The 27,621-nt window shown below is 33.0% G+C and overlaps 3 protein-coding genes across 4 annotated transcripts; 1 reads left to right on the forward strand and 2 right to left on the reverse strand.

Moving 5' to 3' along the window:
* Positions 1-340: 340 nt before the first annotated feature.
* On the forward strand, positions 341-17,971 carry LOC134683460 (E3 SUMO-protein ligase ZNF451-like). The gene is made up of 6 exons (XM_063542776.1): positions 341-871; positions 4,491-4,665; positions 10,947-11,155; positions 14,083-14,804; positions 15,740-15,839; positions 17,433-17,971. Exons 1-6 carry the CDS (start codon positions 701-703, stop codon positions 17,622-17,624), a joined length of 1,569 nt encoding a protein of 522 aa, XP_063398846.1. The 5' UTR covers positions 341-700; the 3' UTR covers positions 17,625-17,971.
* A 1,771-nt stretch (positions 17,972-19,742) lies between these two features.
* Positions 19,743-22,639, reverse strand: LOC134683462 (uncharacterized). The gene has a single exon (XM_063542780.1). The coding sequence runs from the start codon at positions 22,371-22,373 to the stop codon at positions 21,630-21,632; it is 744 nt and encodes a 247-aa protein (XP_063398850.1). The 5' UTR covers positions 22,374-22,639; the 3' UTR covers positions 19,743-21,629.
* Positions 22,639-25,973, reverse strand: LOC134683461 (uncharacterized). Of its 2 annotated transcripts, none has more exons than XM_063542778.1 (2): positions 25,751-25,973; positions 22,639-25,314 (listed from the first exon to the last, which is right to left on the reverse strand). In XM_063542778.1, exon 2 carries the CDS (start codon positions 25,311-25,313, stop codon positions 24,120-24,122), a length of 1,194 nt encoding a protein of 397 aa, XP_063398848.1. In that variant the 5' UTR covers position 25,314; positions 25,751-25,973; the 3' UTR covers positions 22,639-24,119. The 2 variants fall into 2 exon arrangements, with proteins under 2 accessions (XP_063398848.1, XP_063398849.1); XM_063542779.1 differs by having other exon boundaries at positions 22,639-25,320.
* Between the last annotated feature and the right edge of the window lie 1,648 nt (positions 25,974-27,621).

The following is a 27,621-nucleotide window of genomic DNA, read 5'->3' on the forward strand; positions in this document are numbered from 1 at the left end:
ATATGCATGCAGCAGTTTATATAATTTTCATAATGACTATATCTGGTTTATAGGAGCAAATTCCTGATTCATTAGCAAGAAGACTGTTTTTTGATAACTACATTTTTTGCACATTAAACATAATATTAAATTTATGGTATAATATGCCATTGGTTAAATATCTATTATTTCACATATTGTTAACCAATTAAAATGCTTGTAATGCTTTGAATAATATTTTTTGTTCAAATATATTTGTATTGTGTAGGATTTTGAAAAGAAGATTTGTCAAAATGATGTGATTTTTTTTACTTTTGATTACTAATTTTTGTAGTAAATATATATTTTGTATTACTAGGTATGAAAATAAAAACACTTATTTCAAAGTTGGAAACAACGTGGAGATGTCATGAACCTTATATTAATGTTTACCAGCAGTCAAAGAATTCAAAACCATCTTATACAACATCTAGTGCAGCAGATTTTATTCCAGTCAATTCTGCATTGGGAGGAGAAGAACAAAATGTTAACTCTGGGAAAAATTCTGAAAAAAAAGAAAATAAATTGAGGAACATTCAACCAAATAGATCAAATGTTTCTGTAGTTGAGATTTCAGATGAAGAAAACAGTGTTCTACATATTAGTGACCATGATTTGTCTTCAACTGATAATTCAAATGATGCATCTAATACCATTGACCAATCAGTGAGGCCAAAAGATCATGTCAGGTTCTGTTCTGAATTGTAATGGTATATTTGATTCCACAGAATTGTTTGATAGACACATGAATAACTTTGAACATTCTCCAATGGATCCATGGGGTGAACACAGTGAAAATAAAGATATCTCAAGTGACATTGTGATGTGTCCTGAATGTGGACAAGTATTTAAGGTAAATGATTAACATAAGGCAATGGAATTAACAAGAGTTTTAAACATGTGAAGAAACACTTTTTAGAGGTAAAATAAAGACTTTTCTCATACCTCTTCCTTTTCATTAAAATTTGTCAGTATAAAACACTATAGAGTTACTAAATTGAGAAGAAAAAAACATAGTCACTGAAGTATCTGATGGCAATGCAGTGGCCTATAGTTGTATACTTGTACGTCATATGGTCTCTGATACAGAGTTGTCTCATTCACAATCATACTAATTTTTCTTATTTTTATTAATGAATTTTGCTTTACAGTCACACCAATAATAAAAAATGTCCACCCTTCATTTTTAGCTCACCTGGCCTAAAAGGCCATGTGAGCTTTTCTCATCAGTTGGCGTCCGTCGTCGACATCGTCGTCGTTAACAATTTTTCAAACATCTTCTCCTCTGAAACTACTGAATGGATTTGATTGAAACTTAACATAATTGTTCCTTAGTATATCCTGCACAAAGTGTGTGCTTCGATTTTTGATTCGTCAAAAAACATGGCCGCCGTTACTTTAAATAGAACATATGGGTCAGATGCAGTTTTTGGCTTATATCTCAAAAATGAAAGCATTTAGAGCAAATCTGACATGGGGTAAAAATGTTCATAAGGTCAAGATCTATCAGCCCTGAAATTTTCAGATGAATCAAACAAACCATTGTTGGGTTACTGCCACTTAATTGGTAATTTTAAGGAAATTTTGCAGTTTTTGGTCATTATCTTGAATATTATTATAGATAAAGATAAACTGTAAACAGCAAAAATGATCAGCAAAGTAAGATCTACAAATAAGTTAAAATGACCAAAAATGTCAATTGACCCCTTAAGGGGTTATTGTCCTTTAATGACAATTTTTCACAATTTGTTCATCATATTTGCTAACTTTAAAAAATCTTCTCCTCTGAAACTACTGAATGGATTTGATTGAAACTTAACATAATTGTTCCTTAGTAAATCCTGCACAAAGTTTGTGCTTCGATTTTTGATTCGTCAAAAAACATGGCCGCCGTTACTTTAAATAGAACATAGGGGTCAAATGCAGTTTTTTGCTTATATCTCAAAAACGAAAGCATTTAGAGCAAATCTGACATGGGGTAAAAATGTTCATTAGGTCAAGATCTATCAGCCCTGAAATTTTCAGATGAATCAAACAAACCATTGTTGGGTTGCTGCCACTTAATTGGTAATTTTAAGGAAATTTTGCAGTTTTTGGTCATTATCTTGAATATTATTATAGATAAAGATAAACTGTAAACAGCAAAAATGATCAGCAAAGTAAGATCTACAAATAAGTTAATATGACCAAAATTGTCAATTGACCCCTTAAGGGGTTATTGTCCTTTAATGACAATTTTTCACAATTTGTTCATCATATTTGCTAACTTTAAAAAATCTTCTCCTCTGAAACTACTGAATGGATTTGGATGAAACTTAGCATGATTGTTCCTTAGATTATCCTGCACAAAGTGTGTGCTTCGATTTTTGATTCGTCAAAAAACATGGCCGCCGTTACTTTAAATAGAACATAGGGGTCAAATGCAGTTTTTGTCGAGCCTTCGACTTTAGTCGAAAAAGCGAGACTAAGCGATCCTACATTCCGTCGGCGGCGTCAACAAATATTCACTCTGTGGTTAAAGTTTTTGAAATTTTAATAACTTTCTTAAACTATACTGGATTTCTACCAAACTTTGACAGAAGCTTGTTTATGATCGTTAGATAGTATCCAGAAGTAAATTTTGTAAAAATAAAATTCCATTTTTTCCGTATTTTACTTATAAATGGACTTAGATTTTTCTGCAGGGAAACATTACATTCACTCTGGTTAAAGTTTTTAGAATTTTATTAACTTTCTTAAACTATCCTGGGTTTGTACCAAATTTGGACAGAAGCTTGTTTATGATCATTAGATAGTATCCAGAAGTAAATTTTGTAAATAAATAAATCCATTTTTTCCATATTTTACTTTTAAATGGACTTAGTTTTTCTGCGGGGAACCATTACATTCACTCTGTGGTTAAAGTTTTTAAAATTTTAATAACTTTCTTAAACTATCCTGAGTTTGTACAAAACTTGGACAGAAGCTTATTTATGATCATAAGATTGTATCCAGAAGTAAAGTTTGTAAAAAGATTACTCCGTTTTTTTCTGTAATTTACTTTTAATTGGACTTACATTTGCTTACAATCATAAAATAGTAACAAGAGGAATATTTTTATTGATTTTTTTCCTCATTGTTGTTGAGCCTGCGATTTACAGCAAAAATAGGCGAGACACTGGGTTCCGCGGAACCCTTACAAATTTTTTGCTTATATCTCCAAAACGAAAGCATTTAGAGCAAATCTGACAGCGGTATAAATGTTCATTAGGTCAAAATCTATCAGCCCTGAAATTTTCAAATGAATTAAACAACCCATTGTTGGGTTGCTGCCACTTAATTGGTAATTTTAAGGAAATTTTGCAGTTTTTGGTCATTATCTTGAATATTATTATAGATAAAGATAAACTGTAAACAGCAAAAATTATCAGCAAATTAAGATCTACAAATAAGTTAATATGACCAAAATTGTCAATTGACCCCTAAAGGGGTTATTGTCCTTTAATGACAATTTTTCACAATTTGTTCATCATATTTGCTAACTTTAAAAAATCTTCTCCTGAAACTACTGAATGGATTTGGATGAAACTTAGCATGATTGTTCCTTAGATTATCCTGCACAAAGTGTGTGCTTCGATTTTGGATCCGTCAAAAAACATGGCCGCTGTTACTTAAAATAGAACATAGGGGTCAAATGCAGTTTTTGGCTTATATCTCAAAAACGAAAGCATTTAGATCAATTTCAGCCAAACTTAGGCTTAATGAGTTTCAGAGTATCTAGTATAAATTTTATATTTCATTTTCTTGTATGTCAAGAAACATAGCTCCTATTGCTGAAATAGAACATAGGAGAAAATGATTTTTTTTTGCTTTTGAAGAAAATAAGACAATTCAAAGAACATTTAAATAAATTGAAAAGCCAAAATAATCATTGATGAGAGATTTAACCAAAAAAATTAAGGTGAGCGATTCAGGCTCTTGAGAGCCTCTTGTTAAAGTTTATTCAGACCCAAAACATAAAATTTTGGTAAAAACCATACTGTGGATGTGAAAAAAACATTGTAGAAATTATAAGGGAGTACAGACATAAAAGTTTTGATAACCATACTTAGACTCAGGAATCAACCTATCAAAATACTGGATTTGAATTTTTTTACACACCCATATAAGGACATAATGGATGTGAGTGCATCTATTCGTTGGTCAGTCTATCTCATTTCAGGTAAAAGTTTTTAGTCGAGTTAGTTTTGGATGAAGTTGTAGTCCAATCAACTTGAAACTTAGTACACATGTTCCATATGATTTGATCTGTCTAATTTTAATGCCAAATTAGAGTTTTGACTCTATTTCATGGTCCACTGAACATAGAAAATGATAGGGAAAGTGGGGCATCAATGTAGTATGGGCACATTCTTGTTGTTCACAATTTTGTACTCCTAATACTGAGTACAGTTTATGACTGGCTATAGAAAAAAATTTACATTTCATTTCAGCAAAGAGAAGCCTGTTTACACCATATAAAAGATAAGAAGCATGTTTATCCACTGACTCCCCTACCAGTACATGGATACCTCTGTCGGTCATGCCTCATGTTGTTCCCTACAGATGAAGAATGTGTATCTCACATAACTACTCTCAATCATAACTCTACAGCTTTTCCATTTTCTGGTAAATATGGGATGTTTTCTTCAGTTTATAGTCTTGATATGTATGTTTACAAAATTGATAGTCCTAGTTTCAAACCAAAAAATTGAATTGCAGATTAAAGAATGCTTTTTCCCTTTACCTGTCAGTTTCTATCACCACTTTGTTGTGAGGATAAGCTCCTAAGGATCAGAAAATTAATCCCACTAAATGGACGTGCACATTACTTTTACTGCAAGCACATGACATTACGTGCACATTACTTTTACTGCAAGCACATGACATGACGTGCACATTACTTTTACTGCAAGCACATGACATCTCCGTAATGATCTCACATGATATTACGATGTAAGAAAAGGAATCCCTATTTTTATTGGTCAACTATAGTCAAAAATCAATTTATTTATAGAATAAAATAAAAAAACAAAACTCAAATAAAGATTTGCATGCAGTCTCCTTTTTAGGACTGAATAAATGTTTGCCGTGGCCATTTGCAGGCACAATAGACATCTTTCGAGTTTGATGCATTTCCGTCAAAAACTCTGGTTTTAGTGAACGTCATGTGTGCGTTTAGGGGCGTTGTCACTTCCATTCCAATGTTAAGCGAGTGGTTGGAATACTATAATTTTATATTGTACGAATTATTCGGCAAATTGAATTCTCAAAATTGACAATCAGCATTGCTGTCATTAGGAAATTGTCATTAAGTACCTACAGAACAACCATTATTTCTAGTTTATCCTGCACAATGACGATCACTAAGACGCTTGATGAGCGTAAATCGTGCAGGGATACAGGCGACCCCCTCTATCTGGTAAATGACGTCATAAAGGCGTGTATAATTGACGAGTTTTTCTGGTGACGGATAAACTCGAAAGTGGTCTATTGAAAAATAAAAGAAGCAACATAAAGGTTTACAAGAGCATCTGAATCGGATAACAACTGTCATTGAAATAATTTTTTTTAGATTTGAAAGGCAAATGAAATCCTTCGAAACAAAACATATGACAAGCCTCCAGGCTGTCTATTAGATAGATAACATGACTTTTGTTTGGTTCGTTCAACCTATGCCAACATTTTTTCTTTTACAAGTACTAGTGAAAATATAGGTAATTGTTTGTGTTGAGGATCTCTATTTCACAAAGGAATAAGTTTAAAATTAGTATAATGAAATAATGGGTAGGGAAAGGACTTTATGATTTTTATACGCCCGTCTTTTAAGGTGCATTCACACGATACGATTTTCCATTCGATTTCCATTCGATTTTTACCTGTGCACCTGCTTTTGACTAAAATCGTACCGTATGAACACTAAAATCTGAAGTCGAATGTCAAGTCGAAACGTCGTTTTGAAATCAAAACGTGCGCTATTTCCATTCGACGTTTTGACTGGAATCGGATCGTGTAAACGCCAAATCGACTTAATTTGTAAGTCGATTGAAAAAATCAAGCTAATAATTTTAATCGACAATATTCCGATATCCACATAATTCTAAACGTTTTTAATTAGTAAAGGAAGCAGTGTCATCTTTTGTTCATAAACCTGGCCACCGTTTTACAAAGCCTTCCTAAGTCTACGCGTCATTAGATCTATAACTACAACCATCGTAAATAAATCGTAGGTTTTACAGCCGTTTCTCAAAGCCGTCGTAATTAATAATCGTGAATATTACGTAAATCCTGGCATAACTTTATACTCCAATGCTATATATATATTTGAAATTGTCCGTGAATATGAATGAGGGCCCTCATGGGGTTTTTGATTATGCGATTACTTGGCCGTTTTTTTAATGATTATTTGATTATTAAGCCAAATATTTCATGATTATTTGATTACCTAGGACTGTATTTTTAGTTTATGATTATTTGATTAAAGATAAGCAAATATTTAATGATTATGTGATTATATTGGCAAAAAAATGGTGATTATGTGATTACTAGGACCCCCCCATGAGGGGCCTCATGAATTAAACCATATCTAAGATGACGCAGCGTTCATTATTCTCTACTGTAGTATAAAGATGCTGCAAATGTGAAAAGACGAAGACGAATCTTAATATTGGAACCACACTAAGTCTTTCTTCATTTGATAAATTTGAAACGAAATGGATATTATTTTCAGATTATGTCAGATACACTGAGACGCGCTACCGCGCTAAGTAAGGGGGGATGTTGTTCCTATAAGAACTGGCGAACTTACGTATACTTTTTACTCATCTTATTTCCTTCCTGGCTTTTTTTTTAGACTAGACAATGTTCTAATTTATGCTTTCTATCACGTCCGCGTTATGATATCTATTTATAAATATTTCACTTCAGGCACAGTGGTTATCGACAAAGCGTTTATAAGAGGATGTTGTATTCCAATTAAAAGAGCTTATTAATATGTATTATCATTATACAGTCATAGGACAAAAGTGAGTTCCCACTCAAAAAATATCCTATCATTTCAACTAAAATCGACATTTTTCGAAAAAACTATTATTAAGTAAATCTATGAGCGATTTTTATCGGGAAACATAACATTCGCTCTATGGTTAAAGATTTAAAAATGAATAACTTTCTTCAAATATCTTGGATTTGTACCAAACTTGAACAGAAGCTTGTTTATGATCGTTAGATAGTATCCAGAAGTAAATTTTGTAAAACAAAAAATCCATTTTTTACTGAATTTTACTTATAAAAGGACTTAGTTTTTCTGCCAGGATGCAATAAATTCACTCTATTGTTAAAGTTTTTTAAATTTTAACAACTTTCTTATACTGTCCTGGATTTGTACCAAACTTGGACAGAAGCTCACAACTCCATATATAATGAATAAAAACAAACACAGAGTACTTGAATTTTCTAAAACTACCTGTAAAACAAAGTAAATAAATAGTTCAGTGTCCAACTCGAAAGTTGCTGCCTATAAATGAACCAAAAAATCTAATTTATTTTAAATTTTATATTGCAAAATTAATTTGATTTAAAAAAAAGTTTCTGTTGAAGTATGTTATATTTGTATATTCTAATATGACGTCCTTCAAACGCTTTGAGTACACACCCGTGGTAAATTATGAATATATTGGTTAGGCTGTTCCTATTATACTCCCACGTCATATGATTGTTTATGGTTGAAGTACACGACGTCATAGAAAGATGACATAATAATTTAAGCATTTTACGGGAAAATACACGCTTCTGATACCGAAAATCATCACAACAAGGAAACGTAAACAAACGATGCTAAAATGTGGTATAAGCCCTTTTTTTAGCTCACCTGGCCCGAAGGGCCAAGTGAGCTTTTCCCATCACTTTGCGTCCGTCGTCGTTGTTAACTTTTACAAAAATCTTCTCCTCTGAATCTACTAGGCCAAATTGAATCAAACTTGGCCACAATCATCATTGGGGTATCTAGTTTAAAAAATGTGTGGCGTGACCCGGTCAACCAACCAAGATGGCCGCCACAGCTAAAAATAGAACATAGGGGTAAAATGCAGTTTTTGGCTTATAACTCAAAAACCAAAGCATTTAGAGGAAATCTGACATGGGTTAAAATGTTTATCAGGTCAAGATCTATCTGCCCTGAAATTTTCAGATGAATCGGTCAACCCGTTGTTGGGTTGCTGCCCCTGAATTGGTAATTTTGTGGAAATTTTGCAGTTTTTGGTTATTATCTTGAATATTATTATAGATAGAGATAAACTGTAAACAGTTATAATGTTTAGCAAAGTAGGATTTACAAATAAGTCAACATGACCGAAATGGTCAGTTGACCCGTTTAGGAGTTATTGCCCTTTATAGTCAATTTTTAACCATTTTTCGTAAATCTTAGTTATCTTTTACAAAAATCCTCTCCTCTGAAACTTAACTGGGCCAAATTAATCAAGACTTGGCAATAATCATCTTTGGGGTAACTTGTTTTAAAAATGTGTCCAGTGACCCGACTATCAAATCAAGATGGCCGCCACAGCTAAAAATAGAATATAGGGGTAAAATGCAGTTTTTGGCTTATAACTCAAAAACCAAAGCATTTAGAGCAAATCCAACACGGGGGTAAAATTATTAATCAGATTAAGATCTATCTGCCCTATAATTTTCAGATGAATCTGACAACCCATTGTTGGGATGCTGCCCCTGAATCGGTAATCTTAAGGAAATTTTGCTGTTTTTGGTTATTATCTTAAATTTTATTATAGATAGAGATAAACTGTAAACAGCAATTATGTTCAGCGAAGTAAGATTTACAAATAAGTCAACATGACCGAAATGGTCAATTGACCCCCTAAGGAGTTATTGTCCTTTATAGTCAATTTTTAACAATTTTCATAAAATTTGTAAATTTTTATTAACATTTTCCACTGAAACTACTGGGCCAAGTTCATTATAGATAGAGATAAATGTAAGCAGCAAGACTAGTAAAGTAAGATTTACAAACACATCACCATCACCAAAACACAATTTTGTCATGAATCCATCTGCTTCCTTTGTTTAATATTCACATAGACCAAGGTGAGCGACACAGGCTCTTTGGAGCCTCTAGTTTTATATACATAAAAAAAATATAAGTAAATTATCATTAAAATTAATCCAAATCTATCTTAACATGTTATTGTAAATAGTTTTAGCATGTCACTTATTCTGTTGCTCCGTTTTTTACTGCCAGTCTAAAAGTGCGTTAATTTATGGGAACGGCAAATGTTTGCCTCCACCTAGAGCGCTTCGATCCAAAAGAATTGCCATATTTGTCTTATTAGAATCGAAATAATTCGCTATCGCTCAGGGTAAAATATTTGTCATAAAGGGCCAACCCGTGGTAAAATCACGATATATTCAAGCCCCCATGAATTATTTCTTAATTTTCTTGCTTGTTAAAGTATGTTTTACAAAATAATGAAAAATTAAAATTTAAAAAAATTGCACAATTGAAACATTTTTTTTGTCTCTTTTTTTTCAATTAATTGAAACATTTTTATGCCCCACCTACGATAGTAGAGGAGCATTATGTTTTCTGGTCTGTGCGTCCGTTCGTCTGTTCGTCCGTTCGTCCGCCCGTCTGTCCCGCTTCAGGTTAAAGTTTTTGGTCAAGGTAGTTTTTGATGAAGTTGAATAGATATAGGAAGATGTGGTGTGAGTGCCAATGTGACAACTCTCCATCCAAATAACAATTTAAAAATTAAACCATTATAGGTTAAAGTACGGCCTTCAACACGGAGCCTTGGCTCACACCGAACAACAAGCTATAAAGGGCCCCAAAATTACTAGTGTAAAACCATTCAAATGGGAAAACCAACGGTCTAATCTATATAAACAAAACGAGAAACGAGAAACACGTATATATTACATAAACAAACGACAACTACTGTACATCAGATTCCTGACTTAGTACAGGTGCGAAGTCCAATCAACTTCAAACTTAGTACACATGTTCCCTATGATATGATCTTTCTAATTTTAATGCCAAATTAGAGTTTTTATCCCAATGTCACGGTCCACTGAACATAGAAAATCAAAATTCGAGTGGGACATTCGTGTACTGAGGACACATTCTTGTTTTTGTCTCTTTTTCTCAAGTATTGTTGACATCAGACTCGGACTTCTCTTGAAATGAATTTTAATGTGCGTATTGTTATGCGTTTACTTTTCTACATTGGTTAGAGTTAAAGGGGGAGGGTTGAGATCTCACAAACATGTTTAACCCCGCCGCATTTTTGCGCCTGTCCCAAGTCAGGAGCCTCTGGCCTTTGTTAGTCTTGTATTGTTTTAATTTTAGTTTCTTGTGTACAATTTGGAAATAAGTATGGCGTTCATTATCATTGAACTAGTATATATTTGTTTAGGGGCCAGCTGAAGGACGCCCCCGGGTGCGGGAATTTCTCGCTACATTGAAGACCTGTTGGTGACCTTCTGCTGTTGTGTTTTTCATTTGGTCGGGTTGTTGTCTCTTTGACACATTCCCCATTTCCATTCTCAATTTTATTATGTGATTAATTTTAGAAATTTGGTCTTATCTTATTTTTATAATAATTTAATATTTATTTCAACTATATTTTGCTTTTATCAAGGGTTCTATTTTACAATTTTTGTCTTTTTAGAATTTGTTTATTTACAATTCCAAATTTAACTACAACATAATTTTGCAAATACTGTATTTTACCTTTTATCAATTAATAATTGTTATAACAACACCTATTATATTTTGTTTGTAGGCATAGGTTGAATATATTATTATTAAATGTTCACATAGGTTCAAGACACCATTTGTTTATTCAAAGTTATTTCACATTATAAAATTTAAATAATTTTCTTTTCTTTCATAGATGACATGAAAGGTATGTTTACTAGACTTACAGGAATACCAGTTTCAAAGAAATTTGTAGAAGATTATTATAAAAAATGTATGTCGGCTGATTTCCATATAGTTTGTTTTGATTGTGAAATACCTATTAATGGACACAGAGAACTGCAGCAGCACTTGGATGAAACTAGACTTGGGCACAGTTTTATGGCACTAACTGAAATGACACTGGTAAATTATCCAAATGTTATTCTCAAAACTTAGTTAAAAAAGTAGTGGGAGGTTTTCCATTGAGCTATGTTGTTTTGCTTTCTTATTTTACTATTTGTTATAACATTTCTAATGGTTAAAGTTCTTTCAGTCATGCAACATTCAAATACGAGGCCTCTCATGGGGGGGTCCTAGTAATCACATAATCACCATTTTTTTGCCAATATAATCTTAAATATTTGCTTATCTTTAGTAATCAAATAATCATAAACTAAAAATACAGTCCTAGGTAATAAAATAATCATGAAATATTTGGCTTAATAATCAAATAATCATTAAAAAAACGGCCAAGTAATCACATAATCAAAAACCCCATGAGGGCCCTCAAATACATAGAGGTACAAATGATTGACCAAAGCATCACTTCACACAGCTTATAATGAGCCACCAAACAATGTTTTGATAAGCATTAGTTAATTTCTTGATCTACAATCTTCTAAAAAAATTCGAGAAATTTTAGAGACTTTTTGGAAGAGTGGTTGATTTAACGTCTTGTAAAGGAGATTTCCATTTCTCTAACTTTTGTGCTATTTTCACATTTCCTGACCAGTGTGAGAAAAATCCTCACTAGTGAAACATCTGTCCTCGGAAAATGGTTAGTCGAAAGGAGTAGGTTCGATAAGGCTCTAAATTGGCCCACTTTTTTTAGGCTAAATTTCAAATTTGGATTTATTGACCAATATCACAATGAATAATAGCTAATATAGTGACAAGATAGAAAATAAGTCTTTTTGTTGCAAAATTATGTTCCAGCGTATTATTCATGACGTCACAAATAGTACTCATTTTGATTTTCCACGAAAAAACAAGGAAAATGGGTAAATTTCTGTTGAATATTTGGACAGGAAACATAGAGCGCATACGTAGACAAAAAAGATCTTTGGCAAGAATGTTTGTAAAGACATTTTACATGTCTAGCTTGAATATCAAGGTTGTCGACGGCTGCGCTCTATGTTTCCTGATCTTAAATTTGGCTGAAGTCCTGTCGATTTTGTAATATTTCACCAAAATCCCTTATTTTGACCTATCTTAGATGTAAAATTCAAGGCTTTAGAATAAAACTATGACAGAAATTGTTCTATAACACTTTCTCACATGTATTTAGGTCAACTTAAAACATTTTTTATCTTGTAGTATTGAACTTTATAATTGGGGCCAAATATGACCCTTACCGAACTTGCTCCTTTGATTATGACGTCAAACGAAATTTGATTATGACGTCAAAATGTTTTGTTGTCTTCTGAATTTTCCTAAATTGTGATGTCATGAAAAAAGGTTGCCTTGCTTGATGACGTCGCATATATAAAGAACACAAGTTTCTAAAAATCTGATAAAAATCATCAGAGAAACAGATTTCAACACCATAACTTGTGTATTATGATATTTCTCCAATGTCGACAGTTAAATTTTAATTATTTAAAAAGCTCAGCAAGCCTTGCGCTTTAAGGTGGCTCGGGCCTATTCGAAGTTTCTATCAGAAGTGTTGTATTTTTGGTTATTTTATTCTTTAAAGAAAATGAATCAAATTGGTCGCAAAAAAATAGGGGGTCACGGGCCATTTAAGCTAAAAATTTTACTTTTAAACAGGTATGTAAAAGGGACCATTTTCCAATGAAATGATAGGGAAAATAGAGGTGTTGACATATTTTTATCGAAATATCAAAAAAACGTTCTATGACAATTGGTCCAAAACTGTAATATGAAAAGCTTAAATATAGCTTCAAAGAATGAGTCAATAAAAAACATAGGTCACCGATAAGGAAAAAAAATTATTTTGCCTTAAAACCCAAATTTTGGCGCGAAAATGGTGAAAATGGGTGAAATGTCATTTTGACCCTTTAACAAATACGGATAATAACGAAAATATTCTATTAGTCACATATCTACAATGATTTAACATTTCTAATCAATCAAAATATTTAAAAAAATTATATCGAATATACGACAAATACTTTTGTAATTCATGCGTGAAGTTATGCGCAGTCGAATAGTCCCGATCAGCCACCTTAACTGTCTCGAGTGGAGAAATATCGTAATTCACTTGTAACAGTGTTGGAATCTATATAACGTGACGGTACCCAAATTGCACCTATTTTGACAGTTTTTTCACCTACGTTTTTTTATGATCAAGAAAAAAATGTCCATACTGTGTTTATTTTGTAGCCCTATCCTTCTTGATTGTATACCAATTTAGATTTTAATCCATATTGAGTCATTGAAAAATGGGTTTGAATCAACCTCCAAACTATCCATGATTATGTAATGAGGAGTACCCAAATTGCATCCATGCTTAGATTCACATCGTCAAACGTCATATAACCGGGCTTTTGTCTAATTTCTTCAAATATTTTGAACAATTGGATATTTGTCCATGCTTACTCTTCATATTTTACGAAATGCATAGTTGTAATATATTGTATTTGCTAATTTTAAAAAGATGACGTTTTGATGACGTCGCATGGTGACGTTTTCGTACATTTTGTTTTTTCAGTAAACAGTCCATCTGTTGATAAATACTGTGAACGTTTTGTGTATATCTGAATATGTTTACCTATGTTGGGAGACAGCATAGTATCAAATCATAAAAATACAAATTGTTTAGTCTCTAGGAAATCTTGTAAGATTTTTGTTGCTATTTTTTTCTAAATAGGTGCAATTTGGGTACTCGGTGCAATTTGGGTACCCTTACGTTATATAAGATATATATATTTGGAGGCTTCACCCTTTGTTTAGAGAGTTGACATTGATAGTAAACAATATTCATACATAATGTTTGATTAAAATTACTTATAATTTATGTCAGTTCTGCTTTATATAAGGTTCACTCACAGAATGTGTAATATTACCCTCATTATTTAAATAATATTGAATGAACTAATATTTTTTAGATGGATATTTTTACTGGTTATTTATATACTCACAAATGTTCAACATGTCATGCAGCTGTGGAAAATCCCAAAATAAATGGTGGATTTCATAGTTGTAATAAAGAAATAGCAGGGAAAATTGTAACTACTGGTTGTAACTCATTCAAAGCCTTGGTGCTGGGTCATTGTGTTAGGTTAGAACAGGATAATATCACCGAAGATGAAATTAGAATAAGTGAGGCATCAAACAGAGCAATGGAATTGGACCTTCAAAATATTAGAACTAACATGACTAAGTTGCAGAAATGTGAAAAAGTTATGCCATCTAATAAAGTGGCATATTCATGTGTAAACCCTGGACCTTCTAACAATCTTTCTTATTCATGTAAAAAACCTGGACTCTCCAATAATTCAAAGTCTTTTAAACGAAAATCTGATGACAAGTTTACAAATCAGTCCAAAAATAATGAAATTGAAGATGAATATAAATCAAATAAGCATTCCAAAAGAATAAAGAAAAAGGAATATTCTGGTGAAACAGAGACATCATTTAGAATGGATTTGGCTCTTAGTGATTACAGCAGTATAATTGATCATGCCTACCTAAAAACAATGACCAATATCATATTTTTAGATTTAGACAATTGGGGAGGTTTTTTCCCAAAGTTACCATACAGATTACCTGAACGATTCTTTGTGTGGGCTTTTTATGGAGGTAACACACGGTGGAATGAGCCATATCAGTAAGTGATATATAGGTGCAAATACATGGTTTTGAAAAAAAAGGTTTGTTTCCAGTTTTTGGAGAAAAAATAATTTGTTTTTGATTCTGAGAAAACAAAATTGTTTATTTCACCCTTAGCTGCCACTATATGTAATGCTAAAATTGAAAGAAAAAAATTGTTTTCGACTTGTCTCGAAAAAAATAGATTGTTTTTCGCCGCAGGTGAAAAAAAAAATTGTCCAGAAAAAAGCCCATAGCCCCCCCCCCCCCCCCCCCCCCCCCCCCCAGAAAAAATCAAATGGTTGCTGCCTTACCATAGTATGTTATTGATTTGAAAGATTGCTTTCTTTCCATTTTGCTCTAACCACACCACAACTCATAACATATAGGGTACGACTCAGCCTCAAAATGTTTTTAGGAAAATCAACACAAATAGCAGTAATTGTGGTTTGAAGTTCCGAGGCAATTTTTTTAAGTGCAAATGTTAAATTAATCCTGGTAGATACCACTCGTGCTAATAAATCTCTGGCTATAGGAAAGTGCTAAAAAAAAATCTGTACTGAAAGTGTTAAGTACAATTTCAGGATGAATTTGGGTGAAGGTAAGGATTTTTTGTCAAATGTTTTGGACCCCTGTTTTTTTTTCCATCTGTATAGGGTACGAGTTTTTGCCTTATAACTGGCAAATGTAATGTGAACGCAGCTATTTTGTTTATTTACGTCTGTGACGTTATTTTCATGGGAGATAACTCTTAAGTGCAAATCTAGAAACTCAAAAGGTTATTCGGCAGTGAATAATAGGGTCATTCACCACTGGTGTAAATTTCAAGGGTTATTTGTCTTCCTTGCAATCAAATGAAAAATAACTGAATTGTTCCATGTCACATGATAAGGTGTTACCAAATAGAATTGTTTATAATAGATGTATGGTATAAAAATATTATTTATTTATCAGGTGTGCAGCTTATCAATATCAAGTACGTGAAAATCTTTTCTATCTTCATGATCGTTGTGGAACAAGAAGAGACGCTACAGACTTTGCCATATGTTTAACGGTAATTGATATACTAGTATTTCATATATAATACTAACAACAGGTTTAGCAGCACAATTTCTGAATGAAACCAAAGTAAAACAAAATCTCAATTTGTCTTCATAGTTTGTGTTTTCTTTCTCTTTATCTTCAATGAGGGATAGGAGGGGTCATGATCCCAAAATCCCGGCTTAAAAACACGAAATCCCGAGGTCCCAAATTTAAATAAATAAAAATCCCGGATCCCGAAATTCGAAAAAAAGCACCCGATCCCGGAGTCCCGATAAAGGTCCTATCCCCCCTCTTCAATCAACAAATGGAAGTTTTTAACGACCTTGACTGGCTATACAGCCCTTGCACGGTCGGTCTATTCAATCATTTGTGTATTCAAAAATACAACAGTTGTGTTGATCAAATTTTAAGACAGCTACACTGTCACATTTTAACTATTCTTTTCTCATGACCTAGTTTCTACACACAAAATTGTCAAGATGTTGAATCTGATTGTAGATTTTTTATGAACACAAGAAAGTAACTATTATAAAATTGGATTTTTGCGCCCTCAAAGTTTGACCCCATTAATCTCTATGAAAGTGTTGCAAACCTTTCTTTGAGTGGTATATTTCCAGTAAAAAGTATGAAAGTAAAATAGGTCTTGTTGTCAGGTCATTGGCATTGGAAATAATCACATTAATTCTAAAACCAGTTGTTGGCATGATTCCTGTTATGTTCTTCTCATATATTTTATTTTGTAGTGTATGATAATAAACCTAAAACGGGAGGGATTCTACTTTATTTTCATATGATGAAGACAATCTTTCAATCAGTTTAATTGAGGTCCAGGGCTGACATGTCAGTAACTGCTAGTAGTCCCTTGTTAATTTATGTATCATTGTTATTTTGCTTATAGTTTCTTCTTATATTACCTTTTCTTAAATCTGACTCTGACTTCTTTTAAACTGAGTTTTACTGTGCATATTGCTATGTGTTTCTTTATTCTACATTGTCTAGAGGTATAGGGGCCCCCTATTAGGGGGAGGGTTGAGATTTCACTTAACATGTTTAACCCCACCACATTGTTGCACCTGTCCAAAGTAAGAAGCCTCTGGCCTTTGTTAGTCTTGTATGATTTTTAATTTTAGTTCATTTATATGTTTTGACGTTTAGTGTGACGTTCATTTTCACTGAACTAGTACAAAATTGTATTTAGGGGCCAGCTGAGGGCCATCTCTAAGTGCTGGATTTTCTCGCTGCGTTGAAGACCCATTGGCGGCCTTCATCTGTTGTCTGCTCTTTGATCAAGTTGTTGTTTCTTTGAAATATTCCTCATTCCATTCTCATTTTTTTTTTACTTTCTTACTACATTTATTGACAGTTTATAAATTGTCAGAAAATTCTCTAAGAAAGATTTACTGGACATATTAAATTGGTGTTTGAGCAGTGAAAATGAAACATTATGTCAAGTTCAGATTGTTGTTCATTAACTTTTCAGACCATCTGGGAAAAAACCCAAGATGACTCTTTATTGACAAGAAAAATAACATATTAAAAGTATGTTACTTTATAAAGATTGAGAATAAGAAGGTTATTCACTATAAGATTATTTTTTTTCTAGATTGGTCAAATGGACATGGTATTACCACCAACTGTCCATTTCACAATACTTTCTGGTGATAAAGGATTTATGGAAATAGAAAGACAGATGAAAGGTTGCAAGCGTAAGGCAGTGGTCATAGATCCACATGAGGCAATGAAAATGTCAAGACATGCTCTTTATACTATGCTAGTTAGTGTAGGGCAAACATGAAGCATATGTGTTATGCTACAATTACTATCCAAGCAGTAATGCACACCATGGGAATGATAAGTCAAGCCAAGGCTAAAGTTGAAGCAATTGTGATTATGCTAACTTGTCTTGGAATTAAAAATAAAGAACAATAGCTTTCATTGACAATATTAAGATTATGGAAAATGGACCAATATATCTGAAAAAGCAGCAGGTGGCAGAAACATCATTGATATAGGCATAAAAAAAATTGGCAGTGGTGTTTTATATAACATAGATTTGATATTTTGGAAGTGAAAGCTGGCAATGCCTATTAGAAAAAGCTTTGAGAAGCCATTAAATATGGTCTTTTCAGGATCAAGTTTAATTTGTTTAAAAACAATGGTAAAGATGAATAACTTTCAGTGAAAAATCTTTTATAAAAATTGCATGTTTCTTCTTGTTAAAATTAAAATGATTAGGACCTGAAAAATCAATTCAGCATTAAACGTATCACCAGATAAATGTTGCAAAGGTCTTTTCTATATTGAAGATACATGTACATTAAAATTGAAACATATGAAATCTTATTATACATAAAGTATGATTCACATTTGGAATTTTTATTTTACTTCAGTTTTGTTCCATGGAGAAAAATGGAAGTTTTGTGTTAAAAAATATTGGAAAAATAAAGATATTCAGTAAGCTTTATTTTTTAATTTTAGAAAAAAGAAAGGTATTCAATAAAATTGAGAATGGAAATGGGGAATGTGTCGAAGAGACAACAACCCGACCAAATAAAAAAAACAACAGCAGAAGGTCACCAACAGGTCTTCAATGTAGCGAGAAATTCCTGCACCCGGAGGCGTCCTTCAGCTGGCCCCTAAACAAATGTATACTAGTTCAGTGATAATGAACGCCATACTAATTTCCAAATTGTACACAAGAAACTAAAATTAAAATAATACAAGACTAACAAATAGATTGTATTTCTTGGTAGTTTTTATATTCTCAGCAGATATAGTTGATTGTTTTTTTTTAATGTTGATTGAAAATGATTTATTACTAGAGTATGAGCTAAAATTTACAGATTTAAGCAAAGAACTAGACCTGTAGTGAACTCATGTGCAGATCCAGCCATTTTCAAAAGCGGAAGGGAGGGGGGTTCCAACCATATGTTCCCATTCTAATGCATTGATCGTTTTAAAAAAATAGGTTTAAACAATAAACTGTACTAATTAAAAATGTTTAAATATAAATTCAAAAATTAGAAATTACCATTAGAAAGAAATATTTTAAGAATTATGAATTTAAAAGCATGTTTGAACAAATTAGTTTTCAGTTATATTATTAAAACCTTAAACAGAATGAATGTTTTGTAGATCATATTCATGAACTACAAAATGCCTTCTTTCAATTGAAAAAAACTTGACCATGTTAAACATGGTTTGTGAGTATCTTACCGTGGACCCCTGATTAGTTGTATCAGTGGCCAAATAATAAGAACAGTAAAGAATGCACTTCAAGGGGGCTACTCTAGTCATGTGTTTAGAATTTCCTAAATAATCAATATTATTTTTTTCCACAAAAGACAATTAGTTACTTTGACTAAGTGACTTTTAGATTAAAAGTTATTCCTTTTTAAGCTCACCTGGCCCACACGACAAAGTGAGCTATTCTCATCACTTAGCATCCGGCATTGTAGTTGACCGTCATTATCAGCGTTCTTGAGAACCACTGAATGGAATGGAACCAAACATGGTATGAATGTACCTTTTGAGGTGATAATCATGTGTTGTTACTTTGTAGTCTATCCAACATCCAAGATGGTCATTAGCGGTTGACTAAGTTAAAGATAGGACTCAACTAGGAAATATATACAAATGTCTTCTTTAAGAGAACCACTGAATAGAATAGAACCAAACATGGCATGAATGTTCCCAATGAGGTGATGACCAAGTGCTGTTACATTGTAGTCTATCCATCATCCAAGATGGCTGCCAGCGGAGGACTTAGTTTAACATAGAACCTTATGGGAAATGCATACAAATGTCTACTTTTAGAGAAGCACTGAATGGAATGAAACCAAACATAGCATACATATTCCTATGAGGTGCTTACCAAGTGTTGTTACCTTGTAGCTGATCCATTATTCGAGATGGCTTGTAAAACTAAGATTTATTGGCAGTATTGACCACAGCTTTTTATTATTAACACAAATTTAAATATGTACACATATAGATTCAACGATATAAATTGTTCAACTAGATAGATTCATAGATGTATAGATCATTTTTTGGTTACCTCTGGCAACCTACAGATACTAGATAGATATATATAGATAGATAGATGTATGATCCTGGGATACAGCGATCAACTAACTTAGCTGTTGGATCCTGGGATACAGCGATCCACAAAATGTACTTTTAATGTCACTAAAATATAGACAACTGTAACTGTAGTTTATCACACGCAGCGAAGTTGCCAACACATTTTTCACTTTTTAACGATCAAATGTTTCTATACAACCAACATCTAACTGACTACTGCAATTTTTGACATCACATGGCAAATCATCAATGGAGGAGAATTTTTCATACTGGAACTCTAACTACTCGTATATACATGTACCTGAAAATAAAAAGAACAAAAGAGCAGTACCCAAACAAAACTACATGATTTAACTATATATGGTGGAGGGAGGGTGGGTATTTTCAAAATACTTCTCTCTGTATTGTAATTACACGTTTGTTCACTTGCAGCTCAAAGTTGAAAAGAACGCTAACGTCAAATTGACGTCACCACTATACAGCTTATCGACTATATATGCATTTATAAAGGAAAGCACTGCAACGGACGATATTAAAACTTTCCACTAGAATAACCGAATTTATGTATATTACATAAATTCTATTATTCGAGATGGCTTGTAAAACTAAGATTTATTGGCAGTATTGACCACAGCTTTTTATTATTAACACAAATTTAAATATGTACACATATAGATTCAACGATATAAATTGTTCAACTAGATAGATTCATAGATGTATAGATCATTTTTTGGTTACCTCTGGCAACCTACAGATACTAGATAGATATATATAGATAGATAGATGTATGATCCTGGGATACAGCGATCAACTAACTTAGCTGTTGGATCCTGGGATACAGCGATCCACAAAATGTACTTTTAATGTCACTAAAATATAGACAACTGTAACTGTAGTTTATCACACGCAGCGAAGTTGCCAAATTGATTAGGTACGGTATAGTCAAACTCAACCGTACCGGATCAACCGCCACTAAAGTGGGGATGAAGCTGCGATAGGACTGTGGCCAATACTGTTTTAAAATTATTTAAGATATACACATACTAGTACCAAATGTATCTGGATATGTATAAGAACCAGAACAAATAAACATTTCAAGCGCACCTTGCAAATTATTTAGAAATATGTCATTTCCTAGATCAGTCAAATGAACACCATCTTCCTTTAAAAAAGTACTATTAGGAAGAATATCTGGATACTTTATATAATGTCCCCCATTCTTTAACACGAATGAAGCAATGGCACTATTTATTCTTATTCTGCATGCCATCATGCTATCCTGACTTTTTGAATGACGCCAATTTGTTCTGGGTAAAATCTGAGACCATACAATCGAACTATTCGGTAGATAACTTTGTACCTTCTCCAAGGTGGCCTTGATTTCATTCCTTAAAAATCCTAATTTTGTCTTCCCCAAATCATTTCCAGCAATATGAAGGACAAGATATTTCGGCGCTTTTTCATATTTCATCAGTCTTTTTATTGTCGATTCCAAATCTTTTAAACCCATGCCACCATACCCTTGCCACCAAATTTTGACTCCTATTCTATGGAGACCTAAATTTACACCACCTGTTCTACTTCTTGCGTGTACAAATGCATTTCTTATCAAAGATGAGCCTACTATCCATACTGACACTTCTTGGCCTACAATTTAATACATGTATGTATTGACATGAAATATACTAAATTGACCATCAAATTCAACGAAATTTATTCAAAATTGTGGTATTCGTATATAACTTTTGAAAGTATCAGAACTCCAACGACCCATTACTTTAATTTGCTCGTCAGAAAAACCAAGCATAGTTGCTGAAGTAGCACTACCGATTCTAAATGAGTGCGTCCCATACTTTGATTGATCAAAACCAATATACCCCAGGGCTTGTTTTAGAATTCCTGAAAACTGATATCGAGTCATTGGAGAGCCATTAAAGTGGCAATATAATTGACCACTAATTCGAGGTCGAATCTTTAAATATTCTTGCAGTAATTTTACCGGACAAATTCCAACATCTGATTGTCGGGCCACAAAAATTGAAGTCCCTCGACCTAGCTGGTCTGTTTTTGAAGACGCCAAGTATATTTTTATATTATGATTAGTAACCTCCACATTTTCAATTTTAATGGCATGATTAGACCCTTCCCTGTCACATGCAGTTGTCATTTCACCAACTCGCAGAAATGCAAAAAATCCCATTGAAAAAGCACTAGAAAATAAGACAGCTTCATATCTGGAGCTACAAAATGCGGGTAAAATCTTTATAATATTTTTTAACAGATCTATAGTAATAGGTAATCTACTGTCAGGTCTCTTTAACTTTGACCTTGCCATTCCATCAATCATTTTCCTTACAACAAATAATTGAGACATATCTTCGTAATTATTAATCTTATTATAAAAACTGATGGCTGAAATATAACATTTCACCGTAGATGGAGCCATGTCCAAGCAAGACATGTATGCAATGAACTGAGTAATGTGGTTCAATGGTATTGGAAAACTATGATCTAAATCAAAACTATCCCTAAATTTAGCCAAAGCATTTAAAGCTCGTTGATAAGCTTGAATTGTATTAGGAGCAAGCGAACAATTAATTAATCTGTTTGTTTCAAACTCAATATCAAATCTCTGAACTCTTCTGGGTTGTTTTCTGGAACCGACTCGGCCCCGGGTGCTAGTTCCCGGAATCTCTTCAACTGAAAACGAGAAATCGAGTCTGCAATTTCATTTTTACAACCATCAATATGTTGTGCTTTAAACTGAATATTGTGCTGCATTGTAAAAAGAACAAGGGGGCGAATAAATGCCATCACACGCTTCGACTTGGCAGTTCTTTTATTGATAATGCTAACTAATGCCATATTGTCAATTCGAAATAAAATCTTTCGATTTTGGAAATTTGAAGCCCATATAAACATAGCTAAAACAATTGGAACTAACTCTAAAAAAGTAATGTCCCTCATGATTGGCATATTTGACCATGCTTCCGGCCATTTATATTGTGCCCATTTACCATCAAAATATGCACCACAACCTAAATCAGAGTTACCACAGCTGTCAGTGTACAAATGCAACGTTTCATTTGTTATCCAAGTGTTTTCTGATAGATAACAATCTCCGTTAAAATGTTCCAGAAAAATCAGCCAAATTTTTGCATCTTCTCTGAGATCATTATTTATTCTAATTGAATAAAAAGGCTTTTTATTTTTTATAGACCCTATGACATCATAAAACCTGCGAAGGAAAGCCCTAGACGAAGTAATCGCCCTTGAACAGAAAGCCATCAAACCCACTACTGATTCTAAGTCCTTGTGTGTAATCTTTTTATTCAACAAAATCGGTTCAAGTAAAGACTTTAGCTTTAACAATTTGTCTTGTGGTATTCTGACAACCATTTCAACAGTGTCAATGACCAATCCTAAAAATTTCAAAGATGTTACAGGTCCAACTGATTTTTCCGAAGCAATCGGAACACCTAGTTCCTCACAAATATCTGAAAAAATGTCTAGCATCATTTGACATACAGGTGTATCCTCAGGGCCTCCAAATAAAAAATCATCCAAATAATGCACAAGTGATTTCACTCCACTCCGTTCAACTACTAACCAGTGTAAAAAGGTCGAAAACTTATTGAATAAATTACATGAAATTGAACATCCCATAGCCATACTTTTATTTACAAAGAACTTTTCATCAAAATAAATCCCTAACAATTCAAAATCTGATGGGTGCACTGGCAGCAAACGAAAAGCGGACTTTATGTCCCGTACCCCAATCAATGCAGACTTTCCGAGTGAGCTGACCATTTGTATAACTTCATCAAAAGATGCATATTGAACGGAACATTCATCGCGATCAATAAAATCGTTGACCCCGGAACCTTCCGGATATGATAAATGAGATATTAACCTCCAACCTTTCTCTTTTGGTACTAGACCGATAGGAGAAGTCCTAAGAGTAGAAATCGGCTTTTCTAAAAAAGGACCAGCCATCCTACCCGCTTTTACCTCCTGATCTAACTTATCCAACGTTTCAACTTTATGACAATTTGCCGACTGTAAATTTTTGGAAATAAAAGAAATTCTCGGACCTGAATATTTCAAACGAAAACCACATAAAAATCCTTCATATAATTCTTTTGCTACACCTGCATGCGGATATGCCCTCAGCATATTTTTCAAAACACCAATCTTAATAGGGGTTCTACCAAGTCGCCATAGTTCTGATATTTGGTCTAGATCTTGCTTGTGTGAACTGTGTGGCATTTCTTGGGGAAAATCTGACTCTTGACTCGGCGCTCCTTGGGCGAAATTGAAACTGGGGCCCTGCTCTATACTGAGCCCCGGGTGCCCGAAACTGAAACTGAGAGCCTGTGTTATATTGTGTATTACCAACATGTGGTCTCACATTTCCCAGTTGTCTTTGACAGTTTATAATTGGATGTGAACCATTACACCTTAAACACAAATGGCTATAAAAGCAAGGTGTTTTCCAACAGCTTCCCTCATAGTTATAACTATAGCATTTGTTCCCATGACCACTACTGTCTTGAATATTACTATTAGATACATTTAAGGACACATTTGAGATAGTATTCACTGGTTGCATATATAACAACCAAAGCTCATTGTCTATATTACTCCATAAACTGGATGGTTCATGAGCTTTTCTTAGTCTATATTGCTCATCGTAATTTTTCCAACCCATACCTTGGTTTCTTTGAGCCCCAAGGCGTATTGTGTGCATGTATTTTAACAATTCCTTAAATCGGTTTACGTGCACAGCACAATAAATATAAATAAAAATGATGAAAGCATCTGTCCACTTTTCAATATTTGTAATTTTTGATTGTTGAGAAATGGGTTGTAAAATGAATTCCCCTTGAGCCCATGTCAACTTTTGTTTGTCAGAACCCGTGTTGACTGAATTATTTAATAGACAAGCTAAATCTATGAATTCCCCTTTCAATATTTTTTCTTTAATTGACTGTGTTACATTTATGCCTAGGTTCTCATGAACACTTTCAATTCTATTGGGAATTTGTACATAATCATTATTGGTCACATTACCTGTTTGTGACACAAACTGTGTGTTATCAACAGTTGGCTGGGGGTCTATTGCTGGTCTTGGTTGCCATGATAACATGTCCGGAATGTGGACGGAGTTGTCCTGATTGCTGGAAAATGTTGGCATCAACATTCTTGTCGTTGATAATGTTGCAGTTGTTGGTATGGCAGCGCCGTCATGTCCAGAAGTAGTATAGATAGCCTCAGGCCTTGTAACCGTCATAGATGATTGTACTGACGCCCGTGACGAAACTCCCTTCGACACCACCGGGGTCCTTCTTACTCCAGCTCTCGCTGATGCTGTACGCTTCCTGGTACCTCTTCTCAACATACTGAAACTCACAATTATATTTATTTATTAATTTATTTTTATTAATTTTATTTATTTACTTATTTCAAATTTATTCGTTTTGTTTGTGTGTGTAACAAAAAGTCTTTAATCAATGACAATATATCTTAAAGCTGTAGCCGTTCAAACGATGTATTATCGTTGATAGTATGTCGTGTTCTACGAAATAATTACTTCCGCAGCAGAATCACTGGGTGAAATATTCACCAAATATAAAGTCACCACAAAAATATCATTTCTTTAACTTAAGTCGTATTGTGATTAAATATTTTTTCTTTATTTCATATTCGGCACCACGTGGCGGCCACGCCGTTTCGAAATTCAACAATTTCTAACTATTTTACAATTTTTTAATTAAAACAATTTTTTGTATTATCCATTATATCTCTTTGCCTATTATACATATATAAAATACCAACTTTAATATCCACTATAGTAATTCAACTTGATATTTTCAAAATACTTCTCTCTGTATTGTAATTACACGTTTGTTCACTTGCAGCTCAAAGTTGAAAAGAACGCTAACGTCAAATTGACGTCACCACTATACAGCTTATCGACTATATATGCATTTATAAAGGAAAGCACTGCAACGGACGATATTAAAACTTTCCACTAGAATAACCGAATTTATGTATATTACATAAATTCTATTATCCAAGATGGCCACAAATGGGGGACTTAGTTTAACAATTAGGACCCTACGAGAAATACATATAAATTTCTTCTTTTAGAGAACCACTACTTGGAATGAAACTAAACATGTCAAAAATGTTCCTTATGAGATGCTGATGAAGTGTTGTTTCTTTGTTTCTGATTTACAATTTATTGTGTATCTGCTATGTTTCATGCCCGTGTCACTGATCAGGTGTTGCATGTTACCTAATTTGACAGTCCTGCCAGTCTCACATTGATTTCCTTTCTTTAATTTGAGGATGTCCTCAGGTGAAGTTTTGTAATAAGTGTCAAATGTTCGGACTCGTTGGTTTTTTCCCATACAATACAATGATTTAGGTAAAATATTTTGCCCCATAACACCTATTTTTTTTTTCAAAATAAGAATAAATAGATCATAAAAAGGTTATTTGACAAAATTTAAGCAGATTCTTGATTTTCTTTCTTTTGATTTGAAACCCAAATAATACCAATTGAACTATAACGTAAAAGTCAAATCAAATATCTGGAAAAGGAACTCCATGACCTATCAATATTTTTAGCCTATTTTGATTCTTAACTACATGTAATACTCTTCCAGATTTTGAATTCTTGATTTATCTGATTTGACCTTAGATCACCTTAGTACACCCTTAAGGTGGTATGGGAGTCTAAAATAAAAATGATAGAATTTGTTCATACTTTGTCAAAATGTAGTATCTATTAATACATGATGAAAAATATTATAAAAAGGATAGGTCACCGTGCATTTTCTCAAGCTACAGGTTGTGACAATTTCAAAAATTTTGTATGGATTATACAGGAAAAAACACCATTTTGTGAATAGAAACTAAACAAAATGATAGAATTGTAAAATAAATTAGGAAAAGATTGCTTTCAGACAATGCTTTGAGAATATCAAAAGAAAAGGTAGGGTCACCGTACGTTTTTTCCGGCTAAAAGACAAAATAGGAAAATTTCATGTAGAGTCCTTCAGAAAATGCACTGTTATAGAGTTACCTCCCCTTAAAATGCCAATTTGAAAATATTAAAAAACAACCAATATTAATCTACACTTGTAAAAATATTAATATTTCTAAGTTATATTCTTATAAATTGGTTCTTTTAAATGAAAATTAAAATTAAATTTCTGCATTCCTGCATCAAAGTTTGCTAACTTGATAAAAAATATGGACCTTAGATTCTCTGTTTTTTACAATCCAAGATGGCGAAAGAAGAAAGTTTGCCAAACATGTGTTTTGGTTGAGAATATAAAATAAAATTAGATAGTTAGTAAAACTATGCTTAGAATATTTTTAGCTCTGTTGTAACGGTATGCTTGAAATCTGATGCAAATAGTGCAAGTTGCTACCTGTTACACGATGAGTACACTGTTATACTGTATTGATAAGTTAAAAAGACATATGTTATAAAAAAAAGTTTGAAATGATCATAATGTTAAGAAGAAAATGCCACTGATAAATGAAAACAAATTATTATTGTGATTACCGGTAAGATAAACCTATCTATAGAGCTCATAATCAGCTTTGTTTGTTGCATTATTATGCAATTAAAACATGCAGTTATTAAGAAAACCAAATTCAATTTTCCTTTGTGTTTAAAATCTAATTCATTC

Source organism: Mytilus trossulus, chromosome 9 (assembly GCF_036588685.1).
Source record: "Mytilus trossulus isolate FHL-02 chromosome 9, PNRI_Mtr1.1.1.hap1, whole genome shotgun sequence".
NCBI lineage: Eukaryota > Metazoa > Mollusca > Bivalvia > Mytilida > Mytilidae > Mytilus > Mytilus trossulus.